This window comes from Cyprinodon tularosa, unplaced genomic scaffold, assembly GCF_016077235.1.
Source record: "Cyprinodon tularosa strain WSP-4 unplaced genomic scaffold, ASM1607723v1 ctg40, whole genome shotgun sequence".
Lineage (NCBI taxonomy): Eukaryota > Metazoa > Chordata > Actinopteri > Cyprinodontiformes > Cyprinodontidae > Cyprinodon > Cyprinodon tularosa.
Window position 1 is genome coordinate 814,610 of NW_024039119.1, and position 13,558 is coordinate 828,167.

Genomic DNA, 13,558 nt, shown 5'->3' on the forward strand with positions numbered 1-13,558 from the left:
TACAGCATATTTAGAACAGTGTAGAAAAGAAGAGCTTTACAGGACTGCTGCCATGACAAATGTTCAGATACTGACAGAGAAACCTTCCAAGCGCCAATATCTAAGTCTACTCCCAAAGTTGGAGGTTAGAGGCTCTGCCTGCTGCGCTGGACTCCATCCTAACGTTTATATCCTGAGGCTTTACAGAGAGGGGGCAGGCTGTATTCCTCATGACGTGTTCTAATAATTATACAGAAGCATCAGCTCAGTGATTAGCTTTTTTTTTTCTTTTCCAAAATTATGTTTTCCTCAAAAACCACGATGAAAAAATGTGAATTTCAATTTTTTCTGAGCTTCTTAGAACTAGTGTGAAACTGCTGCAAGGCTCCAGAGGTGCAACCTTAATCTGAGGAGGTCCTCACCAATACGGATCTTGTAGTTGCCCAGAAAATGTCCAGCTTGTCATGAAAGGGAAGAACTAATAAATTAAGTCTTGGGGGGAAAATAAAATAAAATACCCTAAATGCTTCTTTTTTGGAGTTAGCATTCCTGTTTCCCAACAGCAGGTTCTATAAGGACCAGTGCATCTCTTCAAAGTCTACGGTTTCTCCCAAGTTTGTGTCGGTCTCCAGCAGGCTCATGATCACTGCCATGGCTGCTTCGCCGTTGCTCAGACTGTTCAGGCTGGCTCCGACAACACTGTCCAAATCCAGCTGGGAACTCTCCCCCATAAGAGAGTCTCCTCCTGAGAACGAAGCCCCTTGAGGCTCACCCTCCGAGCTAGACTTTCCAGGAATCTCCATGTCAGAAGTTTCTCCATTTGGCACACTGTTGATCTGATTGAGAGTCTGGGGCGATTTATCCTGAACCAGACTGAATGGACTGACGTTCCCACTGGAAGGTGATGAATTCATCTTGTTAAAATCCAGTAGCTCGTTGGCAATCTGTGTCCCAATACTTCCAGCGTATATCATGGTTCCAGATGAAGAGGAGATGCCTGGTATGACTGGAAGGGACTTCTTGCAGTCTTCTGAAGCCTTGGAATTGCATTGATATATGCTTTAGAATGGCTTTGTTGTCCAGCGTGTCAGATATCGTAGTTGCCTGAGGGCATAGGGTATAGATACAGATGTTTTATACCACACTCACTTCACTCACATCAACTTCTTATATCTTCAATTTAGAGGTTGTTCTAGAGCAGGGACAATGGGGGCCAGAGCCCCTGTAGATCATTTTCCTGGCCCCTGTCCTGAAGACATTCAAAGAAATTCTAATGATGATATGCGCTGGGACAGACATGGTTACTGATGGGTCCTTTGGATCTATTTACTTTTTTTTTCTTTACAAGTTATTTTTTACTAATTATTTAAAAACAATAAGGTGACAGCTTCAGTGGTATTGAGATAGGTAGGATCCCAGTTTTCATTTGCTAAATGTTTTTTTCAAAGCAAATTGCTCAAATTTTTACAGCTGAATTTATCAGTTCTAATTCAGATATTATAGAAAATGGTCATTTTAACTTAAATTAGTCAGAAATATGTTAAACCCCTAAATTATGAATGTACATGGACCTAATGAGACATACAATTTTAATTAAACCTAACTGAATAGAAATTTCACATCATACAGCTACCTTAATATATTTGAATCCCTTGCCCTCTTTTTGTATTTCATGCTTTTCTGTGCTCCCATGAAAACACGCTGGCCCCCGTTTGGTCTGGAACCGCCACTGCTTCTATTTCACAGCTCCTGCTTGTTTTATCTGGAGTTCGGGCTTGTAACTTCATAGAGAGTGAATTTAACATATCAAATGACTAAAGGGATGAAAGACCCAAAGAGGATAAATACTTTTTTAGAGAAAGGCATTAAAAGGATCTGAATAATTGACACGAACGAGACAGTTTTAGAGTAGGATGCAACTGTTAGTGTGAATCCTCCCAGAGACACTCTTTATCCACTCCCACAGAGGGCAAGCTCTCAGTCAAACATGAGACTTTGTACAAAAGGAAAGGGTTTTACTTATCTGAACTCCAGCTGATCATCATCATTTCTAAACTTTATTTTATGAAGACCGTAAACAGGATCGTGGCGGAAAGGGAACGACTAATTACGCATTTATGGAAATGACTCAAAAAACCCTCCAGGAATAGTTATTATGTGTGACTGTTGGGTTTAAATCTGTTTATTTTGGCCCATGGGGATACCAGATCTCTAGATCCGCTCCTCTGGGATCAGTTCATGACTCATCCCGGCTCTGTCCCGCTCCATCAGCCAGCCGGACTGCGGTGCGCTGAGGTGGGGAGGGGAGAAGGGGACCCTTCTTTCTCGGAAACTGGTGAAGTTTTGCGTCTGGCGCGCATCCAGACTGCACACTCTGAATATACGCCTTAACACCAGACTCTGCTTCACTGTCACATAAAAGAAAAATGCCAATCCTAAGCCAGGGTGTCTCACTCGATGCCCACAAACTCAACCCGGGAACTCCTTAAGGCTGAGCGCATCCTTCATCCAAGCATCTGTGACCATGACTTCGCTTCTGCCTTCGTCCAAGGCTCTCTACATCGGGATGGAGGTAGTGATCGCCGTGTCCTCTGTCATCGGTAACGTGATGGTGGTTTGGGCTGTGCGCATCAACCGCTCTCTGAGAGAAACCACCTTCTGTTTTATCGTCTCCCTGGCCTTGGCTGACATTGCGGTCGGAGCTCTTGTCATCCCGCTCGCCATAACCATCAGCATCGGGCTCCAGACGCACTTCTACAGCTGCCTGCTGTCCGCCTGCACGGTGCTGGTCCTCACCCAAAGTTCAATTCTTGCGCTGCTGGCCATCGCCATCGATCGCTACCTGAGAGTCAAAATCCCCATGAGGTAGGCCTAAAGGTGAATTCCTCTTTAGTTTTTAATGTCTTCTTGTCTCATGTCTGGAGCCTTTATGTCTGCTTGGATATGAGGGCGCTAAAAATGTTCACCCCAGTCCCACCCAGGGTCTCATTTCAGTCTCTGCTGTCTGGGGTAACATGGTTTTCTAATGTTTCCTTCCTTTAATTCAATGACATATTATTCATTTGTGATATTCCTAAAAAAAGGAAAGAAAGAAATTAGACCTAAATCTGGAGGATTTAATCAAAATAATTCAAATTCTCTTATGTTTTCAGATTTTAACCCATTATCTATTGTAAGAAGATACTAAAAAAAGTTACATCAATGAAAAAACAAACACGCTTTGGTCCACACTTAGTAAAAATAAAATACATATGTATTCTTCAATACAGTATATAAAGAGGATGGGGGAAAAAACATCTTTGGTGACATGGTCTTAAGTGGGGATTCCAAACAAAAAGGGGGTCCAGGGTGGGGCCAATTTTATTTATTTGTTTATTTATTTTTTACTGAGCACCAAACACATAAAAATAAGCAAATATTTAATCATTTAGAATATTAAGGGAACCACAGAGACATTTTGCAGCTATGGAAACCTCCGATTAAGTGCATGTAAACTGTGATCATATCTTAATTTCTGAAGCCAAAAATGCAACAATTTTAGTTTAAAATTATCCACAAAATAACACCCTGATGATAAAAAAAAAGGTATGAACAGTATCTTTTGTAATTTCTGTGCCAGCATATATAATAATTAATGTCTAAAAGTATGTCTGTTATGCCGTAATAGGGGCCAGGACCAGTTCTACTGGCCCCTGATGTATTTGTGTAGCACCATACATTAGCTGATCCCAAGTGATTTACAAGAAATCGACAAATAGATTTGAATTAAAACAACCTTTATGGTTTCCTCAATTTATCACATCTTTTAACTCTTTGAACATCTCAGAAAAATATTTAGATTCAGATTAGCTTTTGGGTTTTTGCCCATTCAAAGGAATAATATTACAAACACTATAAAACTTTTGAGTGAAACCTATTTTTGACAGAAGATATATTAATAATTAAAGACATTTGTTAAAATCCTAGTCAGTCTGGTTTTAACATAACATTGAAGATATCAAAGTTTGATGACTATCTGTCCTTTCTGCACTTGCATGTTTCTATATGTTCCTGGGAACCACCTGTTCTGGTTGAGGCTCTGTACAATCAGCCGTTAAAGGGTCTGTCAGAGAATGCATGATTGGTCAATAGGCCCATGGTGAATGCTTCCTGGACTCCGTAATTTGTCAAGCCAGCAAGCCAACACACACGAAGAAGCAAATGCTGATGTGCAGTACGGCTCAGGGAAAAGGACATTAATACAAGTAACAGTGACATTAATCAGGAAACATTCATGATTTATTGTTAATTATCTGAGCACCAACCGTTTAACTGTTTGAGGTTCGATGGGGAGTGTCTGCCTGCTTTGTTGTGTCAGTGACATGAAGGCACGCTATGCAAACAAACACCAGACACAGTGAACATCAAAGACATGATGACATCAAAGGAAAACATATAATTATTATCTTTTTTTTATTAATTAACAGGCATAACAATACTCTGATAATGTGTAGCTCACCACCCAGGGCATAATTAGGGATGGGGTGGTTAATAGGCCTTCAGGCATTTGCAACGTACAAGCATTCTGTTGCTTAGTTTCATGTCATTACCTGCATTGTACCAGTTGATTGAATAATTCCTATTTATAGTTGTAGGGAAGCAGCTGTTCCAACCGTTGCATTTCCAAATTCTCCCAAGTGGTGCACGATTTTACACGAGTGAATAAAGTGAATGTGATTGGTCGTTTATCAAGGGGCTGGGATTGTTGTGGTGGAAGGTTTGCAAACATGTTTAGTTGTTGCCGGTTTGTCGGAGGCATCTTGCTAACCAGTTAGCAACTTAGTGCTAGTAGGTTCTCAATGAGAAATTCCATTGGGACCAATAGCACTAAATTGGTAACTTAGAAACAACACTGTCAAGGAACGCTATGGACAGTGGAAACATCCAAGAGGAGGAGAGTATGTGTCGGAGGTCGTGGACGAGTCTCCTTGATTTAGAGGAGGAAAGCAGGGACGAAGTTGTTATGGAGGAAGACACCAGGGCACCAAAAGCTTACATGTTTGAGCCCTTGCCTCGCAACGCTGCCAGTTCTGTTAGCTCTACGCCTGCCGAAGACACAGAACTCAATGTGAAAGGAAATATGATTGTTATTTCAACCGTTGCATATATTAGCTGCGACATATGAATCAAGATGCTATGACCGAAAAAATTTGATTGACAGATGACCGTTGATATATGATTGGCCAAATTTAGGTGTACAAGCTGACATATAACTAACTGGCCTGCATAAGATAACGAGAAAAAAAAAATGATTTTAAGACAGGATTTTTATATTTTTTGTTATTTTTTTACGGCACTAGTGGCTCGTTTTTTCAATAGTAGGCTGACAGGAAACAGGGTATGAGAGAGGGGGAAAGACATGTGGTGTCACTACCCGATCCTTCCCGGAAGCATGATCCGTTCTGCACATGCGCTATGCACATCCAGATATACATCCGGGTCCTTTTCAATTTTATTTTATTAGTCGTCTCTGCCCGATCTGTACCAGAAATGGGATCCTAAGCTACTTCCAGTGGCTAACTTTTTTGGCTTTGGATTTAAACATAAATCTAGTCTTTTTGAGTTTTATGTTTTTGTTTCATTTTAATCTTATGCTATATAGTGTGCAATCTAAAGACAATGCAGATAAACATGGTTTAATCATATTTTGCCGGACTACCTTGAACATATCCCATGATGACATCAGAGAAGCAGTTTAACGAAGAAAGCGTAAAAAGCATAAAAATCATCTCAAAGAAGTCATAAAACATTTCTTAAAGATGTGTATTAGCATTCTTGAGTGAGTTAAGGATGGAAATAAGTAGTTTTCGTACCATAATTACATTATTTATGGACTTTCGGATGTATTTCTGTTAACGCATGCACAGGATGGATCGTACTTCCGGGACGGATTGGGTAGTGACATGCAGCAAAAGACCACAGGTCGGATTCGAACCAGGGTCGGCTGTGTTGAAGACTAAGGCCTGCGTGCTAATCACTGCCCCACCTGCACACCCAAGTTTTAAAACATACATTTTCTACATTTTGGCACACCATCATCTGATAAAGAGTACATTTATATAGATGTTTAAGTCAGAATGATTTGACATTTAAATATGACTTCCCTAGGACTTTAAGTTAAACCTTTGATTGTAATTTAATTATGTAAAACTTAGCTTGCCGAGATTCCCTAGAAATCTGGGCAAGCTATCTTGAAATGTATTTCCTCCCACTGTGCCTCCCTTGGGAATGTGGGACATGTTTTGAAAGTGGATCTCAGCAAACAAAAAGAATACCCTTAAATAAAGAAGTTACCAAATGATGACTAATTTACAATTTGGGCTAAATGATTTAGCCAAAAATAAAAAATTTCCAGTCATTTGCTATTTTATTTCTCATCTACAATTTCCAGTAATTTTCTGCCTTCCTAAAAAACATGTTGATTTTTAACTCCATGGTTTCATTATTCTTATGACCTTGAAAATGTTCTTGTCCAGAAGGTCTTAGCTGCAAGACTTTACCATTACTGTTGTGTGAAAAAGTGCTCACTTCTCGTTGCATGGATGGATCTGCACACTAGCTGTAACTCTCTTTCCCCTCAGTTTCTTAGTCTGGTTGAATGTAATGTGAACAAAAATCGCAAGTTAAAAAAGGCATTTTGTTAAATTGAGATTATATTGCAAATTCAATTAGTTGGCCAAACCTACTGTACCTTTAAGCAGGATACAGACTATGAAGCTGCTCTCAGAGTCACAGCTCAAACACTCATTATAACCTAGTTGTTTATCAGATATGGTTTCTTTTTGTTTAAAAAAAAAATTTGTTATTCATGAGACAAGGTGGACATGAGCTGCCAACTGAAATATTGAATTCCTTACAAATCAGACGAAACCTTCGTCTGACAAAATGTGTTCTGCAACAACACACTTCCGCACTGTTGGAAAATAGTCACAAATATATATTAATTAAGCTGCTTTAAATGCGGGAAGAAATGCAATGCAAGTTTAATTTTCCTCAGTAGCACTGATTATTATTATTTTTTTTTAACATCCTATGTGCTTGGATAAGAGCTGCTTAAAATTCAGACATAATTTCTCATGCTTTGCTGGTGGGCTTGAAAGGGAAATACGGGTGCTGGACAGCAAACTGAAAACCCAGAAGTGAAGCAGTGATGGACAGACAACAGTGAGAATTCAGACAGATATTTTTTTTGGCAGATAGAAAGCTTATCTGTATGCAGCCAGAGACCTGAAGCTTTACCAGCTGCTGCAGGGGTTGGATTGCACATGTGGAGTGAAAAGGACATACTGACGTCACATGTGAGTAGTCCTTCTACGGCCATGATCTATTTCTACATCCATTAACTCCTTTGTCCTGTGCTTGAAAACACTCACAGGAAAAAGGAGTAAATCTTTTGTAAAAGGTTTGGGGAAAAGTGTTGAGAAAAGAAGCATATTCGTCAGTGTGATTGTGTTTGGTCCACTTGACTGTCAGACAAGCCAGACTGCATGCAGCTGTGATAAGGGAAGAGGAAGATGCCTGCCATGTTCCTCATAATATCGACTCAGCACTTTCTTCTTATTGTGTCAGCTTGTAGTTTATAGATCACACCTATGAAAACAGAGAGCAGGCTTATGCAAGCGTAAGTCATTGATTGGTATGACGAAAACCTTTGTCATGAGTTTTACAGACATTAGACATTAGAACAGCTCACAGGTTTCTCTTTTGAGATGCAAGAAATCCACATTTTGTAGCTAATTGACTGGATGTCCCCTTTCTTAAGCTCCAAAGTCAAATATACATAAGGAGATATTCTGAACAAACATTGCATGAACGTCACTATGAGTCTGAAAATCATAGCAGAGTCAGAATTTTACCACAGGCACCCAAACTGAATACAAAACAACATGTAACACTGATCAGAGAGTGTTCTGCAATGACTTTCATGAACCCAAAGGGCAAACTTTAATAACATTTAAAGGCTTTATTAATGCAGCTTTACACTGATGTTTATTGGAGATTCTGCAATCATTTTAATGATTTTAGGATGCATGTAATTGTGATTCTATGGGTGCATATTGCATTTTTATCAATTACAATCAAGATTTTTTTCTGTCTCTTTTTATTACATTTATTCATCTAAATGCTCCTACCATTCTTTCACTGAAAAAACTTTTCCAAAAATGAGTAAAAATGTATTTTTTTCTTATTATTTCAAATGTATAATGCTTTTTAAACAAATTACAACTATTTCTGTATTATCGGTATTATCTTGAAGTAACAGATGGTTTCCCCCCTTCTTCTAAAACCAGCTTTGTAATATATGCTGCAAAAGATTTTTTCATTTTTACATTTTGTCATGTTAGTCACACTACCTGCATTTAATTTATTTTCATGAAATTTCAATTCAATTGGTTGGCATTCAATGACAGCACTGTTACCTTGCAGCAAAAAGCTTGTGGGTTCGATTCCTAGTTCGGGGTCTTTCTGAATGGGGTTTGTATGTTCTCCCTTAGCATGCTTGGGTTCTCTCTGGGTACTGCTGCTTCCTCCCAGTCCACAAGGTTAATTGGCTTCTCTAAATTCTCCTGAGGTGTGTGTGTGTGCATGAATGGTTGTTTGTCTCTGTGTTGCCCTGCAATGGACTGGTGATCTGTCCAGTGTGTATCTCGCCCGTTGACAGCTGGACATTGGCACCAGCACCCCCCATGACCCCATCAAAAAAAAAAAAAACTTTCTTCAATTTATTTTACACCTTTGTATATAAAAATAATTTTGTTAGGTTAACAGCGGGGTCTGGTATAATACATTTCCTCTGATAGTTGAGTGTTTTCCTCATGGCCCTATCTTCTGCTTTGTTGTCATAGTTACAAGCGAGTGGTGACCCCTCGGCGAGCTGGGACATCTGTGCTTTTATGTTGGCTGGTATCCATCCTTGTTGGCCTCACGCCAATGTTTGGCTGGAACAATCTGCAACGTCTTCTTAACAACAACACCTTGATCACCGAAGAGCTGGTGGTGACCTGTGAGTTTGAGACAGTCATCAGCATGGACTATATGGTCTACTTTAACTTCTTTGGCTGGGTCCTGCCACCTCTGCTGCTCATGCTGGCCATCTACGTAGAGATTTTCTACATGATCCATAAACAACTCGACAAGAAGGTAAAGCCTTATTATTCAAATGACAATATATTGAAGAGGGAATTGTTTTTGTTGTCTAAATGTTCTTAATGCTTAGACTTTTAAACACCCCAACATTTAGGTTGTTGGTTGGGATTAAGAATGTAAACAAATAGACGACTTCTCTTTAATTGTCAATAAATGTTTTATTAAATTTGATTTGGCTTAATCAGATTCATAGATGACGTCTGCTTAAAGGAATTTCTTTCTGAGTTATAGTGTGCTTGCATCCAGTAGAGGGCGCTGCTGTGTTTAATCATAAGCTCACTGGCATTTGCAAGATAAGTAATACCAGAGTGGAAGCATGTCACAGCAGATACATTAATTGATCCAAAGTTCAGTTTGGATTATTTAACTTGTTTAATGGAAAAAAAAATTATGCCAGTGCCAGTTTAGCTGTGCTGCATAATGGAGCAGCGTCAACTTCTTTGTTGTGATTCGAAAGGCGAGTGCGTGACAATAGAAACATGGAGGGTGTAGGTACCAGATTGACTCGGGCTGCCAGATTGACTCGGGGGGCCTGCGCCTCTTGAGATGCGTCAGAGCGTCCGCCATCTTAAATGTGGCAAATCTGCAGTTTCTCAGTCACTTAAACAGTATCAGAGGGACTTTAATCTCTGAATATACTTTGTATTCGTAGTATTTTTGGTTTTGTAATATTACAAGTTTATTTTATGTATCCCTTTAGCTTCATTCTCCTGAATTTATTCTCGTTACAAATGCAGACCGCGGGCTCAATGTAGTTTGTTTGAGTGGCGTTGCCATAATGTCACGTCATCGGGAGGCGCAAGGCCCATGGCGATTTCGGTGACGTCATCGGAAGGCGCAAGGACCATGGAGAATTTCTTCGTAAAATTGTCCGTTTACAAACCGCAATCCCGCTTTCCAATAAAACCTACACCCCGCTATAATTACTTTAGTAAGCTGTCCAGACCAATCAAAATGTTTTGCGCAATTGTGCAAACGTTAAAACAATTATGTATTGTGACGTCATCAAAAGGCGCAGGCCCCCGAGTCAATCTGGCAGCCCGAGTCAATCTGGTACCTACAAGGGCATTACACAAAACATTTTTAACACGATAGAAAATGCTCACAATAAGCATCGTAGATTGGAAAGACTTTTGTAAGCTATATGTAGCTAAGTTTTAACATTACACTGAGCAACCAGCACCACCAGTTTAAAAGCACTGCTAAAAGCACCTGATTACACTAAAAACATTGACCTATATACCAGTAAGCATTCACTCTAATGAAATAAAGTGGGAAATAGTCTGACAGCATGTTGAAGCGACATACCCTGTCTGTAAATTATAGTTTTACATCCCTGTTTATTGAAAAGTATGTTTTAAATATTTTTTTAATAATTTTTCAGTAACTTATGCAATGTTTTATCCTGTTACGTGTAATAATGAGTAAGAAAACATATTTTAGTCTATTCAGTTAGTATTTAATACAGCTTTTACAGTAAATTGTTAAAATATGATGATGTACGTAATTCAGAATAATGTAAAATAAACAATTTAACCTTGTTATGTAAAGATCTTTTAAAGGATAAAACTTGTAATTTTAAGAAAATTGACACTTATCATATGTTTATTAATATGATCAAGAACTTAAAATAAAAAAAAGAAGTTGTTGGTTTATTGTTACATTGGCTGATGGGCTTTGTTTTTTATGTCTTTAGGTGTCAGCAAGCCACATGGATCCCAGGCGTTACTTTGGAAAGGAACTTAAATTAGCCAAGTCTCTTGCCCTCGTCCTTTTCCTCTTCGCAGTCAGCTGGCTCCCACTTCACATCCTCAACTGCATCTCCCTCTTCATCCCTGACTGCAAGCCGTCAACGTACCTAATTTACATAGCCATCATCCTCTCCCACGGCAACTCAGCTGTCAACCCCATCGTCTACGCTTTCCGCATCAAGAAGTTTCGTACAGCGTTTCTTAAAATCTGGAAACAGTACATCCTCTGCCAGGACCCCATCGGTCGTCTTCCTCAGAGAGGGAGCCAGAGAGCACAGAGGCGCGAGATGAGGCTCAGGCAGAACGACGACGATGATGACGACGTTTGACCTTTGGGAACTAATTGTGCTACTTGTGTCACTGACGATTTTTAAAGCAGTTGTTTACAGAAGGGAAGAGACTTCATGCTTGAGGAGCTGCAGATCACAATGGCATTCAGGGTATAACAGACACTCAATCATGGGTTGCAGGATTTCCTCCTTCTGACATTCAACAAGAAGAAAGGATTACAAACCCTAGTAGGGATCTGTCGTCGGAATGACAATGTCTCTTTTCTCAGCAAAACTGACACGGTGTCTGGTGAGGAAAGCGGCCCTTTTAAAACCAATCTGTCTGACTCAAAGCGATGAGTGCATATGCATAGCACCTCTGGCACCATACCCTTGTGTCTTGTATGTGTTGATTTAATTTACAGTTCCCACCTTTCAAGATCTAAAAGAGTTCAAATGTATTATCCTGAAGTCTACATCAAAATGTTTAATTCTGTGGCCTTAAGAAAAAAAAAGCTCTTCTTTAACTGTGTGAACATAATGACTCTGGTAAACCAATGGAGACTGAAGAGGAAGTTTTTTGAACAAGCTTGGTGCTTTGACAAGACTTTGGACATGGGGGATGTTTTAGATTACTATCAAATCAGGATGTTGAGAAAAATGGCTGCTTTATTGACATTATATTAAAACTAAAACTAATCAAACTCTGTATTCCCTTGAAACTCTTTATATTTTTTCACAATGTACTTCAGTGTTTTTTTTATTGCATTGTATTCCTGACAAGCCAAGACAGACCATAGAATACCTGAAATGGATGAAAAAATGGTACATGTTTGCAAAACAAGTAGAAAAATACAACAAATACAAGTCAATTTCAAAATACTTTATTAATCCCAAAGGATAATTAAATGTTGCAGGGACTCATAGGTTATAATTTATCCGGGTTTAGTACGTGTTGATAGCTGTATTCTATAGAGGTCTGCCTTGCACCGGATCTGGAGAACCCTCTGACTAAGGACACTGTTGTTTAAAACACTTTGCTCACCGTTGCCCATAATCTTCTTCACTTTATGAATAATTCTTCTTTGTGAAATAATCTCCAGAGGTTCCTTCTTCTAGATGGCTTCACAGTTGTGTCTTCAATCTAGTTTGTTGTCCATGTGAACAACAAGGTATTCATACTCCTCAACCACCTCCACTTCTTTTCCTTTGATGTTAATAGGATTCAACTTGTTCCTGTTTCATCTGAAATCTACAATCATCTCCCTTGTTTTGTTGACATTCAGGATCAGATGATTGTTTCCACACCATGCAACAAAGCAGTTCACCATCTCTCTGTACTCAGCTTATTGTCGATCTTTGATGCACCCAATGACTGCAGAGTCATCTAAGTATTTCTGCTGATAACAGGATTCTGTTGGGTACTAGAAGTCAAACATGTAGTAGATGGAATGGAGAGAGTACAGTCCCCTGTGGTGCTCCTGTACACTTATTAGCCTCTCTCTACTCTGCTGCACCTAAATAAACATCACATGCTTTTTCAATTCAGAAATCCTTGCCAATGTGTAATTTAATCTCAGTAAAACTCCATCTTTTGTTTGAATTCCTAGGAGCTTTGATAGAGTACATTCGTGAACAAGTAGTATTATAGAGAGCAAACTAGGGAAGTCCCAATATAACCCCAAGTCTGGCAGCTGTAAACAGTTCTTTAAGTTTTACATTTTAAGTTATGTAACTGACTGTTTTTCTTCCTTTCACTTTTAAGTTATAGAGTGCTGTATTTTCAGTTGGTCTGTCAAATGCAATCCAGTAAAATACTCTGAGGTATGTGGTTGTAACATGATAATACAGGTTATGGTTTTAGTATATGAACACTTTTTGAAAGGCACTGTATGTGGGCTTTTTTAAGTATTGGAGGCCCTGTCCACTCTGAAGGAAAATTTGTAGATTGTTATTAGTATTTTTAGCAGCTGCTGTCTGCAGGCCAACGTCATTTTTCGTAATAAAAATAAGTTTTTATTTAATTTTTTTTATACATGTGGACTGGATGCAATGGGGTCTACTGGAAACTTTACATGTGCCAATTATTGTTTTTATGCTAAACACCACAAAAAGTATGGATGCTTTTTTATCAATATATTTTTAATCTCTTTTTTTCCCATTAACTTTAAAATTTTAATGAATATATAATGATAGGAAGAAAATGTATTAAGGTCATTTTGAATCAGAAGTATTTGTGCATTTTAATGTGAATTTGAAGCTGCAGAGAGAAAAAAAAAAAAAAAGTTTTGTAATTAGTCTCTTTTCCAGGGCTGGCAAAAGTCTTTGCAAATCATGCTTTGTTTTTCCATACAAAATAATGTGACTAATTTT

The 13,558-nt window shown here is 38.8% G+C and overlaps 2 protein-coding genes across 2 annotated transcripts; one reads left to right on the top strand and one right to left on the bottom strand.

The window, feature by feature from the left end:
• Positions 1 to 429: 429 nt before the first annotated feature.
• Positions 430 to 1,314, bottom strand: LOC119791833 (aryl hydrocarbon receptor nuclear translocator-like protein 1). Its single transcript, XM_038298172.1, has one exon. The coding sequence runs from the start codon at positions 951 to 953 to the stop codon at positions 549 to 551; it is 405 nt and encodes a 134-aa protein (XP_038154100.1). The 5' UTR covers positions 954 to 1,314; the 3' UTR covers positions 430 to 548.
• A 643-nt stretch (positions 1,315 to 1,957) lies between these two features.
• LOC119791749 (adenosine receptor A1-like) lies at positions 1,958 to 13,145 on the top strand. The gene is given in 4 exon segments (XM_038298033.1): positions 1,958 to 2,478; positions 2,480 to 2,844; positions 8,865 to 9,159; positions 10,862 to 13,145. Coding segments are annotated over 4 exon segments (1,086 nt in total). The 5' UTR covers positions 1,958 to 2,436; the 3' UTR covers positions 11,246 to 13,145.
• The last annotated feature ends 413 nt before the right edge of the window (positions 13,146 to 13,558 follow it).

What these genes read in the sequence shown, in the direction of transcription:
- LOC119791833 (XM_038298172.1), bottom strand. Translation starts at nt 953, where the DNA reads ATGATATACGCTGGAAGTATTGGGACACAGATTGCCAACGAGCTACTG.